The following is a 15663-nucleotide window of genomic DNA, read 5'->3' as shown; positions in this document are numbered from 1 at the left end:
CAAAACCCGATTTTAAAAGAGAATTGTGTCTTAAAAGTATCCTTACTTGTATTCTCCGCTTCTTTGGCTCGGAATCAATACCAAATTTTTTAAAGTAAAGATAAAATCTTTGGAACCCGGTATGCTTTTTTTCAGTGTAGGATGGGGGGTATATTAACTTTGTCATTCCGTTTGTAACACATCGAAATATTGCTCTCAGACCCCATAAAGTATATATATTCTGGGTCGTAGTGAAATTCTGAATCGATCTAAGCATGTCCGTCCGCCCGTCCGTTGAAATCACGCTAACTTCCGAACGAAACAAACTATCGCCTTGAAACTTGGCACAAGTAGTTTTTATTGATGTAGGTCGGATGGTATTGCAAATGGGCAATATCGGTCCACTTTGACGTATAGCCCCCATATATCATAATCATGATTGCCACTCGAGCCAAAAATAATCTACAAAAATTTTATTTCTATAGAAAATTTTGTCAAAATTTTATTTCTATAGAAAATTTTGGCAAAATTTTACTTCTATAGAAAATGTTGTCAAAATTTTAATTCTATAGAGAATGTTGTCAACATTTTAATTCTTTTGAAAATTTTGTCAAAATGTTATTTCTATAGAAAATTTTGTCAAAATGTTATTTCTACACGCAAAAAAATAATTCTTTCCTCCCAAACGAAATTTTAGACAAACAAAGTTCGTTTCTCATTTGCTTTTCGCTGTAAGGAAGTGTATTTGGAAGAAAAGTATATACTTTTTGTGATAAACGTTTATTCTTTTCCAGTTAAAAACATTATCATAAAGGCAATCTCAAAAACAAAACATTGTTTTCTTGCTAATTGCATTTTCCCGCACATCTTTCTCACATCAACGAGGTTTTTTAGTTCTTAACACCTTTTCCTGTAATACCAAGAATGTAGAAGAAATTATACGATTTTATAAATTTTTAAATTTTTTTTTTACCTTTCGCCTGGACGGAGAATCGAACCGTGGACCATGCGCTTTGGAAGCCAACACACTATCCACTGAGCTATGTACCTGTTATGGTCATCAATAGATAAATATCCATATAAGTTATATATAGCTTGCGGCGCCCACGAACCGAATAAACAAAGTTTATTTAACAGAAACAAACATTTAGTTTGGTACCGTGGAGCAGTGGTTGCTACGTCCGACTTGCATGCCAAGGGTCGTGGGTTCGATCCCTGCTTCGACCAAAGTTTTTTTTATACCCTCCACCATAGGATGGGGGGTATATTAACTTTGTCATTCCGTTTGTAACACATCGAAATATTGCTCTAAGACCCCATAAAGTATATATATTCTGGGTCGTGGTGAAATTCTGAGTCGATCTGAGCATGTCCGTCCGTCCGTCTGCTGAAATCACGCTAACTTCCGAACGAAACAAGCTATCGACTTGAAACTTGCAACAAGTAGTTATTATTGATGTAGGTCGGATGGTATTGAAAATGGGCCATATCGGTCCACTTTTACGTATAGCCCCAATATGCGATCGATCTAAGAGAAGCAAATTTCATCCGATCCGGCTGAAATTTGGTACATGGTGTTAGTATATAGTCTCTAACAATCATGCAAAAATTGGTCCACATCGATCCATAATTATATATAGCCCCCATATAAACCGATCCCCGATTTGGCTTGCGAGGACTCTAAGAGAAGCAAATTTCATCCGATCAGGCTGAAATTTGGTACATGGTGTTAGTATATGGTCTCTAACAATCGTGCAAAAATTGGTCCACATCGGTCCATAATTATATATAGCCCCCATATAAACCGATCCCCGATTTGGCTTGCGAGGCCTCTGAGAGAAGCAAATTTCATCCGATCAGGCTGAAATTTGGTACATGGTGTTAGTATATGGTCTCTAACAACCATGCAAAAATTGGTCCATATCGGTGCATAATTATATATAGCCCCCATATAAACCGATCCCCAGATTTGTCCTCCGGAGCCTCTTGGAGGAGCAAAATTCATCCGATCTGGTTGATATTTGGAACGTGGTGTTAGTATGTGGTCTCTAACAAACACGATATGGACACGAATTGGTCCATATCGGTCCATAATTATATATAGCCCTCATATAAACCGTTCTCCAGATTTGATCTCCTGAGTCTCTTAGAGAAGCACAATTCATCCGATCCGGTTGAAATTTGCTACGTGGTGTAAGTATGTGGCCGCTAATAACCAAGCCAAATTTGGTCCATATCGGTCTATATTTATATATAGCCGATCCCCAATCACACAAAAATTGGTCCATATCGGTTCATATTCATGGTTGCCACTCGAGCCAAAAATAATCTATCAAAATTTTATTTCGATAGAGATTGTTGTCAAAATTTTAATTCTTTTGAAAATTTTGTCAAAATTTTATTTCTATAGAAAATGTTGTCAAAATGTTATTTCTATAGAAATTTTTGTCAAAATTTTATTTATATAGAAAATGTTGACAAAATTTTATTTCTATAGAAATTTTTGTCAAAATTTTATTTATATAGAAAATTTTGACAAAATTTTATTTCTATAGAAAATTTTGACAAAATTTTATTTCTATAGAAAATTTTGACAAAATTTTATTTCTATACAAAATTTTGTTAAAAGTTGATTTCTATAGAAAATTTTGTCCAAATTTTACTTCTATAGAAAATTTTGACTAAATTTTATTTCTATACAAAATTTTGTTAAAAGTTGATTTCTATAGAAAATTTTGTCCAAATTTTACTTCTATAGAAAATGTTGTCAAAATTTTATTTCTATAGAAACTTTTATCAAAATTTTATTTCGGCAAGTGTTACCGCAACCCAAGTAATTCGATTGTGGATGACAGTCTTCAGTAGAAGTTTCTACGCAATCCATGGTGGAGGGTACATAAGCTTCGGCCTGGCCGAACTTACGGCCGTATATACTTGTTGTTTTTTTTTTTTTTTTTGAGTTAGTCTTTATTAAATTGTTTTTACATGCTGGAAAATAATAAACGTTTATCACAAAAAGAATATACTTTTCTTCCAAATAAACTTCCTTACAGCGAAAAGCAAATGAGAAACGAACTTTGTTTGTCTAAAATTTCGTTTGGGGAGGGACGAATTAGTTTTTGCGTGTACGACCTCGGTTGAACTCACCATACCATCGATAAACACGGGTCCTTGACGGAGTTTCATCGACAGAAATTTAATTAAGTTCGGCGATGCACTGTTGTTGAGTTCATTCACGTCGAAAGTCGTAAATAATATTCGCACGAAAATATTCACGTTCCATTTTTTTTTTGTGGGAGAGATGAATATTTAAGTTGCTGTAAACAACACAAATAACACTCGTATGTGAAAACATTCTGAGTATGTTTAAACTCAAAAATGTCATGCTGTACAATAGTGCTATCAGTTGACACTAGGGTTGCCCAATTCCGCCAAATAAAATGACAACCCTCGCATAGCCCAATTTTGAACATGATGTGCTTGCAACGAAAAAAAAAAACAAATATTCAAGGCTGCAGCTCCGTGATTACAACAGACAGGTGAGCAGGCCGACGGACATTGTTAGATAGTCTTACAAGTTCACTCTGAAATCGTTATGTTACAAATGAAATTAAAAACGGTGATTGCTGTAATCATCGATACTTTTTGTTAATACTTTTGTGGATAACCCAGTATTTGATTCAATTCAGTTATCTCTTGGAATCTTATCTTTCAGATAATGTATTATATTATAAATTTACTGGATTTTAATGGCGATTTTAAAAACGTTGCATACTTTATCTAAAGAACCATTGAGGAATCTAGAAAATCGATCAACAATTTATAAATCATTAATCTCTCATTGACGCCCAACAAATAGAAATAAGTTATCGAGATTGGCAAGTTAAATATAATCAAAGTTATAATATTGATAAGACATGAAAAATGAGAAATTCCAATTCAAAACTGAAAATTCATGGGTATACATTTTTACTAATGCTTTGTTAAAACGAGGAAATATTATCTAAAGAAAACGAGAATATACGGCCCAATCTTACGTACCCTCCGCGTCATGGATTGCATACGAATTTCTGCTAAAGACTTGCATTCACAATCGAATTAATTGTATTGTGGTAACAGCTGCCAATGGCAAAGTTTCCTTAAATTTCCTAACATTGTAAGTTATTCCATATGGAGCCAATGCTCGATAAAAAAAGAAGATCAAATATCTATATTAGACACTTTAGATCGTGAGCGAATTATATAGAGGAGTCTATATATAATTGTGGGCGGTATGAAAATGGGTTCCAGGAAAATGAGCCCCAAAACACAAATGAGACAGGGTCACAAATGTAGAGTGACGTTTCATAACCCAGTTCTTCCAAAGGCACAACTTTAAAAGCACTTCCAGAAGATGCACTCCCAATGATGTTCTTTATTTTAACTACCCAGGAAGTTCTTTGATTCAATTTTTTATAACTTGATTTTTTGTCATACTTTTAATGGGTAATTTGAACCTTTTTTTGTTTGTTTTGTTAAAAACAGAGTAAGAATTCATAAAATGGTACAACTCATTTAAATTTTGTCGAAAAAAAATGTTAAATCCAATCTGAAAAAATTGTGAATTTTTGAAAATATTTGAAGTCAAACGTTTCCGACAAGCGTTAGAATCCATTAAAAATTATAAAAATTTATAAAAAATATTTATTTGACAACATATCACAGAATTTTTTAATTTACATCCAAAACATTGAATTCAGATCACACCTAGGTTAGCTAACCTAACCTATGACAAGTCCATGTTTAATTCATCGCTTCTGCGTCAATTTTGCACCACTTCCGGATCCAAAAAGAACAATTTCATTACTTTTTTGGCGACGGTTTTTTTGCTGGGAATGAATATGACCCCTATGAAAATGAGCCATAATAAAATATAACTGAAGATGAAATCGACCACAAAATAAAATTAGGACTCATTTTCACTTTTGATTTAAAATTTAAAAGAAATGAACCGTAACTGATGAAAATCAATCGTAATTGATGAAAAACTATGAAGTTTTAGAAAAAAGATATTAAATAATAAAATAATAAAAATAAAAAATATCCACTTTTGACTCTGTTCATAGGAGAACGACTTAAACCCTGACCGAAGGCCAGTTATGCAAAACTGATACGGTACAATTCTATTCGAATCAATAAAAGTGTGCATAGTTCCCACCATTGTTAAATCCCAGAATGCGAAATTGGGGATTATTTTCATTTGAAATATGGACTTTATTTTGATAATGCTAACGAGCCCCAAATATAAAATGAAGTCACTCCCCAAAAAAAAAAACATAAAAATATAGTGTTGTTGTTTTCCACATAATTTTTTGCGGGTTCTACTACATTTAGGATTCGGGACCATATTTATAGCGCCATTACAATTAATGGATGTAGACCAATTTTTTCATTATAGTGAGAAGACATATATTAATATCGTAAACTAAATTTCAACCAGAGATAATGAAATTTGTTCCTGCATGAGGTTTAAGAATTCACATCTCGAGACATGGGTGCTGCATATAAATATGAACCGAAATGGACAAATTTTTCAACGATTATTAAATGGCATATACTGACATCGTACACCAAATTTCAATCAGATCGTTTGAGGTTCTTCATGAGGTAACATGAGTCAAATTTGGGAATGGCATTATATGGTGCTACACTCAAAACAAAAAAAAATGTGAGCCATATATGCAAAGATCGCAAAACTCCCACGGTTAGGCCCATTTCCTCAGGGGGTACTGAAATTCCCTTTGGTGAGTGTGCAAAATACCTTGGCGTTATTTTGGACAGGAAGCTGAATTTTAGGCTTAATATTGAAGAGAGGGCGAGAAAAGCCACGGTAGCTTTGTACTCGTGCAAAAAGGCAATAGGGAAAAAGTGGGGACTAAAACCAAAAATTGTGCATTGGCTATACACGGCAGTAGTTAGACCTATAATGCTATATGGTGTTGTAGTCTGGTGGCCGGTACTTCAGCAAGCGACTTGTTTAGATAAAGTTCAGCGTATGGCGAGCTTATGTATCTCAGGCGCATTTAGTAAGACAGGAACAGACTCCCTTAATGTTATGCTACATCTATTGCCTTTAGACATTTTGGCCAAACAGTCAGCTGCAACAACGGCTGTGCGGTTGCGCGAGCTATCGCTGTGGTCGGAAAAAACGTACGGTCATAGTTCGGTCCTCAAAGTAATGCCAGATGTGCCAAACGTAGTGGATTACACCCTGGCAAAACCACTTTTGGACAAAAAGTTTGAAACTATAATTCCCAACAGTGAGGCGTGGTGTACACAGACCCCGGGGAATAAAAGATATATAGATTTCTATACTGATGGCTCCAAATTGAATGGACAAGTGGGGTTCGGAGTATATTCTAAAGATCTGGAAATTCAAATAGCGAAAAGATTACCTAATCACTGTGTTTTTCAGGCTGAAATATTAGCAATAAGAGAAGTGGTGAATTGGCTGAGAAGTAATGCTCCAAGCAATATTGGCATTAATATATACTCAGACAGTCAACCTGCAATAAAATCCTTGGACTCTGTGTTCCTTAACTCAAAAACGGCCATAGACGGCCGCAAATCTCTCAACGAGATGGCTGAGCAGAACAATATTCACCTAATATGGGTGCCTGGTCATAGGAACATACCGGGGAACTGCGAAGCGGATGAGTTGGCAAGGCTAGGAACTACCTTACATATTCCAGGGGAACTAGAATTTGTTGGTATGCCCCTAGGTACCTGCAAGCTCATGCTGCGTGAGAAGGCTGTTATGATGGCAAATGTTCGATGGGAGAATTGCAAGGGTTGTAACGACACCTAGCAAATATGGCCCATTTCAACTTAAACCGCACACTAGATATGCTAATGTTCTCGAGGCGTTAGATATCACTCCTGATATCTGCTATAACGGGTCGCTGTCTGATAGGCGATTTTGCAAAAACTATTGGCGCGAAGTATAATGACTATTGTATGAGCTGTCATGATGCGGAGGAAAAAGAATCAATTAAACACCTCTTGTGTGAGTGTCCTGCATTTTGTGTAAAGCGCAAGCAACTTTTAGGAGCAAATAGCTTCAGATTACTGGCGGATCTGGAAAACGTTAACTTATGCAGTCTGCTAATGTTTTTGAAACAATCTGGTTGGTTCAGCGAAGAAAAATAATCGAGAAGGTTCAGCGGTTAAAACTAGAAGTGCCCATATGCAATAGGTACTTGTAGTTAATGTGGTATCCATAAGCGTAGGAAGGCCTCTGGGGAGGGGGCTTAGACCCCCCAGAAAAAGTTTAGCCCCCCCCCAGAATTTGAAACTCTATTTATGATTTTCCATTTTTCAATAAATGTCAATAGTTTTTTTTTTAATTTTTATAAAAATTAAACAAGTATATACAATCGCACAAAGTTCCGCTAAAGACTTTCATGAACAATCGAATTACTTGGGTTGTGGTAGCAGTTGCCGATGGCAATGTTTGAAGTCAGATATTTATGAAATAAAGCTGTGGTTGAACTTATGATTGATTTAGTTTTATCAATTTAATTAAAAAAATAGTAATTGGTATTAAAACTATTCTTTCATAAAGTAATATCTTAATAATGCTGCCAAAAATAGTGAAAATGTTCTTTTTGGGTCTAGAAGTGGTGCAAAATTGGCGGAGAAGCAATGAATGTAATAAAGGGTGATTCTTTTGAGGTTAGGATTTTCATGCATTAGTATTTGACAGATCACGTGGGATTTCAGACATGGTGTCAAAGAGAAAGATGCTCAGTATGCTTTGACATTTCATCATGAATAGACTTACTAACGAGCAACGCTTGCAAATCATTGAATTTTATTACCAAAATCAGTGTTCGGTTCGAAATGTGTTTCGCGCTTTACGTCCGATTTATGGTCTACATAATCGACCAAGTGAGCAAACAATTAATGCGATTGTGACCAAGTTTCGCACTCAGTTTACTTTATTGGACATTAAACCAACCACACGAATGCGTACAGTGCGTACAGAAGAGAATATTGCGTCTGTTTCTGAGAGTGTTGCTGAAGACCGTGAAATGTCGATTCGTCGCCGTTCGCAGCAATTGGGTTTGTGTTATTCGACCACATGGAAGATTTTACGCAAAGATCTTGGTGTAAAACCGTATAAAATACAGCTCGTGCACGAACTGAAGCCGAACGATCTGCCACAACGTCGAATTTTCAGTGAATGGGCCCTAGAAAAGTTGGCAGAAAATCCGCTTTTTTATCGACAAATTTTGTTCAGCGATGAGGCTCATTTCTGGTTGAATGGCTACGTAAATAAGCAAAATTGCCGCATTTGGAGTGAAGAGCAACCAGAAGCCGTTCAAGAACTGCCCATGCATCCCGAAAAATGCACTGTTTGGTGTGGTTTGTACGCTGGTGGAATCATTGGACCGTATTTTTTCAAAGATGCTGTTGGACGCAACGTTACGGTGAATGGCGATCGCTATCGTTCGATGCTAACAAACTTTTTGTTGCCAAAAATGGAAGAACTGAACTTGGTTGACATGTGGTTTCAACAAGATGGCGCTACATGCCACACAGCTCGCGATTCTATGGCCATTTTGAGGGAAAACTTCGGAGAACAATTCATCTCAAGAAATGGACCGGTAAGTTGGCCACCAAGATCATGCGATTTGACGCCTTTAGACTATTTTTTGTGGGGCTACGTCAAGTCTAAAGTCTACAGAAATAAGCCAGCAACTATTCCAGCTTTGGAAGACAACATTTCCGAAGAAATTCGGGCTATTCCGGCCGAAATGCTCGAAAAAGTTGCCCAAAATTGGACTTTCCGAATGGACCACCTAAGACGCAGCCGCGGTCAACATTTAAAGGAAATTATCTTCAAAAGGTAAATTCATGGACCAATCTAACGTTTCAAATAAAGAACCGATGAGATTTTGCAAATTTTAGGCGTTTTTTTTTTTTAAAAAAGTTATCAAGCTCTTAACAAATCACCCTTTATGAGCTTGTCATAGGACAAATGTCCACCGTTTCAACAGCCGTTGCAATGAATTTGCATCGCTTCTTAAGGTGAGATCCGAATTCAGTGTTTTGAATGTGAATTAAAATATTTTGTGATATTTTCCCAAATAAATAATTTTTATATTGTTTTTATGATTTTTAATGCATTCTGAATAATTTCCAAAATTATCAATTTTTCTATAATGGATTTAGCAGTTTTGTGGCAAAATTTGAATAATTTGTACCAATTTATTTATTCTTACCCTTTTTTTAAACTATTTGAAAAAAAAGAAAACAAAAAATTAAAATAAAAATATGAAAAAAATGAAGTAAAAAAACTTCCTGTGTAGTTAAAATAATTGAGGACATTTTTGGAAGTACTTTTAAAGTTGTGACTTTAGAACAATTCACAATTTTTTTGCTGGGAAAAGTGTGGAACTACTTTTAGTTGCTTTATTATAAATTAATTGTCGAGTTATTTTGATGCCTAATTTTTTATTCAATTTTATGAAATAAAACATTAATTGAACCTATAAGTTCAGTCTATAAATTTTTAGCCCCCCCTAGGAAAATTGTATAGCTACGCTAATGGTGGTATCACAGTCTAAGTGAGCCTGAAATTTAATCGGGCTGCCACTTTAACCTAACCTAACCTAACCTACTAAATTCGTGTCTCCCACAAAATTGTTCAAAATTTCTGAAAATTTGTAAATTTTACCAATGATGCACCCATTTTTGAAATTTTGAACTTGAATTTTCTTCTTCAAACTACGAAATTTTCTATAACAACTACAAAAAAAAAAAATAATTATGTTTAATAATTTTTTTTTTTTGAATTTGTCGAAAATCATTTACTTTTTTTTTTGTGAAATCGGCGTGACATCAGCGTTTGCAATACAGTTTAGTTCAAATTTTCTAAAATTTACCTTTTTTATTAACCAAAATTGTCATTCCTCGTGTCTTTTGAGTGTATACCTAAAAGTGGTCCAATATGGCTCATTTGCAATACCATCTGATCTACATCTATTACAATAAATTGTTCCAAGTTTCTAGCCAATAGCTGTATCGTTCGAAAGTTAGCATGGTTTCACGAGATGGTTAGACGGATCGACATCGTTTGATTGTTTCACAATTTCGCCAGGAGCACAAATATAGGAATATAGAATCTGAGATCAATATTATGATGCGTTGCAAACGGAATAATAAATTTAGTATACACGTAAAAAAGAGTTTTCTTTTCTGAGGAACGAGACAAACACAATTTTCTTTTGACGCTATAAATTACTCTTTACAAACAAATAAAAAGATTACAGACAAACGTCGCATCGCTTGTCATAAATTCGGGTTTATTTGTTGCTAAAGAAAATTCTTTATAACAAAGAGGATTTTCGTTTATCTAACAATTCGTTTCGGAGGAAAGTAGTTTTTTTAAGTGTAGTAATCATGTGACGACCACGGTTGCCACAAAACTACCAATCTACCAAAATTTTACTTCTATAGATTTTTTTTTTCAGAAATTTACTTTTATAAAAAATGTTGTCCAAATTTTATGTCTCTAGAAAATTTTGTCAAAATTTTATTTCTATAGAAAATTTTGTCAAAATTTTATTTCTATAGAAACTACCAATCTAGCAAAATTTTACTTCTATTGAACGTTTTTTTCAGAATTTGACTTCTATAAAAAATGTTATCCAAATTTTATGTCTCTAGAAAATTTCGTCAAAATTTTATTTCCATAGAAAATTTTGTCAACATTTTATTTCTATAGAAAATTTTGTCAACATTTCATTTCTATAGAAAATTTTGTCAAAATTTTATTTCTATAGAAACATTTGTCAACATTTTATATCTATAAAAAAATTTGTCAACATTTTCTATTGAAAAGTTTGTTTTGTCAACATTTTATTTCTATTCAAAATTTTGTTAAAATTTTATTTTACATTGAAAAGTTTGTTTTGTCAAAATATTATTTCTATAGAAAATTTTGTTAAATTTTGTTATTTTGTATTTCTCTAAAAAATGTTGTCTAAAATTTCTACTAAAAATTTTGTTAAAATTTTATTTCTCCAGAAAATGTCTAAAATTTCTATTGAAAATTTTGTTTTGTCAAAAGTTTACTTCTATAGAAGATTTTGTCAAAATTTTATTTCTATAGAATTTTTTTCCAAAATTTTACTTCTATAGAAAATTTTGTTAAAATTTTATATCTATTGAAGAATTTGCCAAAATTTTATTTCTATAGAAAATTTTGTCTAAAATTTCTATTAACAATTTTGTTTTTTTTTGTAGTTTTCGTCAAATTATTTTACCACTTCAGTTTTGCTTTTTCAAATAATTGAAACGAATTATTTCAAAATAATATTTTAATAAATTGGGCGTTTTCTTTGAGCCACCTACCTGGGTGACCCCTGCTGTAATTTACACTGAAATTGTTTGTATTGGTGAATTTTCATAAAATTGTTTAGGCAAACTCGAATATGAAACAAGTTAGGGAAGTCTAAAGTCGGGCGGGGCCGACTATATTATACCCTGCACCACTTTGTAGATCTAAATTTTAGATACCATATCACATCCGTCAAATGTGTTGGGGGCTATATATAAAAGTTTGTCCCAAATACATACATTTAAATATCACTCGATTTGGACAGAATTTGATAGACTTCTACAAAATATATAGACTCAAAATTTAAGTTGGCTGATGCACTAGGGTGGAACACAATTTTAGTAAAAAAAATATGGGAAACATTTAAATCTGAAGCATTTTTAAGGAAACTGCGCAAAAGTTTATTTATGATTTATCGCTCGATATATATGTATTAGAAGTTTAGGAAAATTAGAGTCATTTTTACAACTTTTCGACTAAGCAGTGGCGATTTTACAAGGAAAATGTTGGTATTTTGACCATTTTTGTCGAAATCAGAAAAACATATATATGGGAGCTATATCTAAATCTGAACCGATGTCAACCAAATTTGGCACGCATAGCTACAATGCTAATTCTACTCCCTGTGCAAAATTTCAACTAAATCGGAGTTAAAAATTGGCCTCTGTGGTCATATGAGTGTAAATCGGGCGAAAGCTATATATGGGAGATATATCTAAATCTGAACCGATTTCAACCAAATTAGGCACGCATAGCTACAATGCTATTTCTACTCCCTGTGCAAAATGTCAACTAAATCGAAGCAAAAAATTGGCCTCTGTGGTCATATGAGTGTAAATCGGTCGAAAGCTACATATGGGAGCTATATCTAAATATGAACCGATTTCAACCAAATTTAGCACACATAGCTATAATGCTAATTCTACTCCCTGTGCAAAATTTCAACTAAATCGGAGCAAAAAATTGGCCTCTGTGGTCATTTGAGTGTAAATCGGGCGAAAGTTATATATGGGAGCAATATCTAAATCTGAACCGATTTCAACCAAATTTGACACGCATATCTATAATGCTAATTCTACTCCCTGTGCACAATTTCAACTAAATCGGAGCAAAAAATTGGCCTCTGTGGGCAAATGAGTGTAAATCGGGCGAAAGCTATATATGGGAGCTATGTCTAAATCTGAACCGATTTGGCTGATATTTTGCAAGTTTTTCGAGACTCATAAAATATTCGGATGTACGGAATTTGAGGAAGATCGGTTGATATACACGCCAATTATGACCAGATCGGTGAAAAATATATATGACAGCTATATCTAAATCTAAACCGATTTTTTCCACAATCAATAGGGATCGTCGTTGAGCCGAAACAGGACCCTATACCAAATTTTAGGACAATCGGACTAAAACTGCGAGCTGTACTTTGCACACAAAAATACACCAACAGACAGACAGACGGACAGACAGACAGACAGACAGACGGACATCGCTAAATCGACTCAGAATTCAATTCTAAGACGATCGGTATACTAAACGATGGGTCCCAGACTTTTCCTTCTTGGCGTTACATACAAATGCACAAACTTATTATACCCTGTACCACAGTAGTGGTGAAGGGTATAAAAACTAATAAAATTGAACAAAAAAAAAAACATTTTTAATCTCTAATCGTATCTAATTAGTTTTACACGGATATGTTTAATACTCCTTCAAAATATAGAATAGGATTCTCATCATCTCTGGCCAATCGGAAAATTGAACAATTAGCAAAGGTTCATCATATAGGATTTTAATTCGATTTTAACATAACATTCTATTTTAAGGTGGGTGGGTAAGTTCGTTTTTCGAGACGAAAAGCAGCCTTTCCAAAGATAATTTTTTAATCAAATAATTATGCACAATCAAAGCTTTAACACTTTTTCATCCAAGTATTGGAAAAATTTGATAAAAAGGTATAATTTTCGGTATATATATTTTGCACTTTTAATTTAGAGGGGTGATGGAAAACCCAAACAAGGTCTACTTACTTGATCCATGGTATTGTGACCAGACGTCGATGACGTTCCATTATTTGATGAGACATTCCGTTGGGTTATTGTGGCCCCCGTCATTTTATCGCTGAAATGTTATGGTATTTTGATTGTTTGCGTTTGTTTTTTTATTTTTATTTTTAATTTTTTTGTTTTTGTTTTGTAACAATGCCGGGAACCTCGAATGAAGCCACCTTCTCTATCAAACAATCTTATTTTATACCTAAAAAATTATAAAATTATTTGTTTCCGATTCTGGCAACACCAGCACGTACAATGAGGAATTTAAATAATATGAGAAACACGTTACACTTTAATTACGCGAAAACAATGTGAACTGGAAACTTTAAATTCATAAAAAATGGCAAAACAAATAATTTGTATAAAAACAAAAACAAACCGTAATTACAACCGAAAATAATTTGAGGGTATGAAATGTTTATGCCATAAATTGTAGAAGAGAAATAATTTCAAAATACTTTTGAAAAAACAATTTAAACAAAATGCCAAGCTGCTATAAACAAACTCAAAACTCAACCATGACGTTCTCTTGTACTCCTTCTCCGTACTCTACTCGTATTGATTTGTCACTCAAAATCAAACCAGATTTCAAAACAACTCAATGCACAGTGGGTTAAGTTGTAACTGAAAACTCAAATTTTAAAAATATCAAATCCAGGCATATTGAAGATTGGTTACTTTGGGGAATATATCTGAAAATGTACAGATTAGCATATCACGAATTTTACATACCTTCAGACAAGCAATGTAGCGGTATTATACCGATATATTGGATTGTAACCACACGTAGAGAAGGAATAGGATTACTTCGAAAATATTTCAAGAACATAAAGTTACTTTTTTATAGTGAACATGAACATATTCTGTTTTCTCGCCAAATGTATACATACACTGAAAAAACAGTGAATCCAACAGGATGAAAAATTTTGGTTAATTTTAGAAAATTTAAATTATTTTTAGAAAATTTTAACTAAACAGTATTTGGTTAGGTATAGTGGCAACCCAAGATTTCAGGCTCACTTAGACTATTCAGTCCATTGTGATATCACAGTGGTGAACTTCTCTCTTATCACTGAGAGCTGCCCGATTCTATGTTAAGCTCAATGATAAGGGACCTCCTTCTTATAGCCGAGTCCGAACGGCGTTCCACATTGCAGTGAAACCACTTAGAGAAGCTTTGAAACAATCAGAAATGTCACCAGCATTACTGAGATGGGATAATCCACCGCTGAAAAACTTTTTGGTGTTCGGTCGAAGTAGGAATCGAACTCACGACTATGTGTATGTAAGGCGGGCATGCTAACCATTGCACCACGGTGGCTCCCAACAGTATTACAAACGCTGATATCACAAAAATAATAATTAATTTTCACTTGCTAAAGAAAATTTTGTAGTTTGAAGAAAAAAATTGGTGTTCAAAATTGCAAGAACGTCTTTAGTCACATAGGAAGTTCATGATGGACGCATTTGTAGTAAAATTTGCAAATTTAAAGAAATTATGAACTATTTGGTGAGAAGTACGAATTTAGTACATCTTTATGCTTCATTTGTGTATACTTTCCCCCCGTTTATTAATTAGTGCATTTAACTAACGTACGCCAAAAATTATTAGAGTAAGAGAAACTTTCTGCAAGCAGTCCGTCCGTCCGTCTGTCTGTGAACACATTTTTGTGATCAAAGTCTAGGTCGCAATTTAAGTCCAATCGCCTTCAAATTTAGCACATGTTCTTAATTTGGGTCAGAATAGAACCCTATTGATTTTGGAAGAAATCGGTTCAGATTTAGATATAGCTCCCATATATATCTTTCGCCCGATATGCACTAATATGGACCCAGCAGCCAGAGTTTTATACCGATTTGCTTGAAATTTTGTACAAACATAACACTTAGTCGTATAGTCAAGTGTGCAAAATTTGATTGAAATCGGTTCAGATTTAGATATAACTCCCATATATACCTTTCGCCCGATATGGAATAATATGGTCCTAAAGCCAGAGTTTTGGCTGAAATTTTGCACAGGCAGTAGATTTAGCATTGTAGCTATGCGTGCCAAATTTGGTTGAAATCGATACAGATTTAGATATAGCTCCCATATATATATTTCGCCCGATATGGACTAATGTGGTCCTAGAAGCCAGAGTTTTGGCCCAATTTGTTGGAAATTTTCCACTAGGAGTACAATTAGTAGTGCAGTTAAGTGTGAAAAATTTGATTGAAATCGGTTCAGATTTAGATACAGCTCCCATA

The 15663-nt window shown here is 34.0% G+C and overlaps 1 protein-coding gene across 3 annotated transcripts in view; it reads right to left on the bottom strand.

The window, feature by feature from the left end:
• The window catches only part of LOC142237228 (proton-coupled amino acid transporter-like protein acs), a 152631-nt gene extending 138765 nt beyond the window's left edge, over positions 1 to 13866 (bottom strand). Inside the window, exons 1-2 of one of the 3 annotated variants that reach the window (XM_075308599.1) lie at positions 13796 to 13866; positions 13393 to 13618 (exon numbers count right to left, since the gene is read on the bottom strand). In XM_075308599.1, coding sequence (XP_075164714.1) covers positions 13393 to 13476 — 84 coding nt within the window. In that variant the 5' untranslated portion in view covers positions 13477 to 13618; positions 13796 to 13866. Of the gene's footprint in view, positions 1 to 13392 lie in introns of all 3 variants that reach the window. The other 2 variants (XM_075308598.1, XM_075308597.1) reach the window with 2 other exon arrangements.
• Positions 13867 to 15663: the final 1797 nt, after the last annotated feature.

This window comes from Haematobia irritans, chromosome 4, assembly GCF_050003625.1.
Source record: "Haematobia irritans isolate KBUSLIRL chromosome 4, ASM5000362v1, whole genome shotgun sequence".
In the NCBI taxonomy this organism is placed as follows: Eukaryota; Metazoa; Arthropoda; class Insecta; order Diptera; family Muscidae; genus Haematobia; species Haematobia irritans.
The sequence above is the reverse complement of the archived record's forward strand: the minus strand, read 5'-3'. Positions and strand labels throughout refer to the sequence as shown.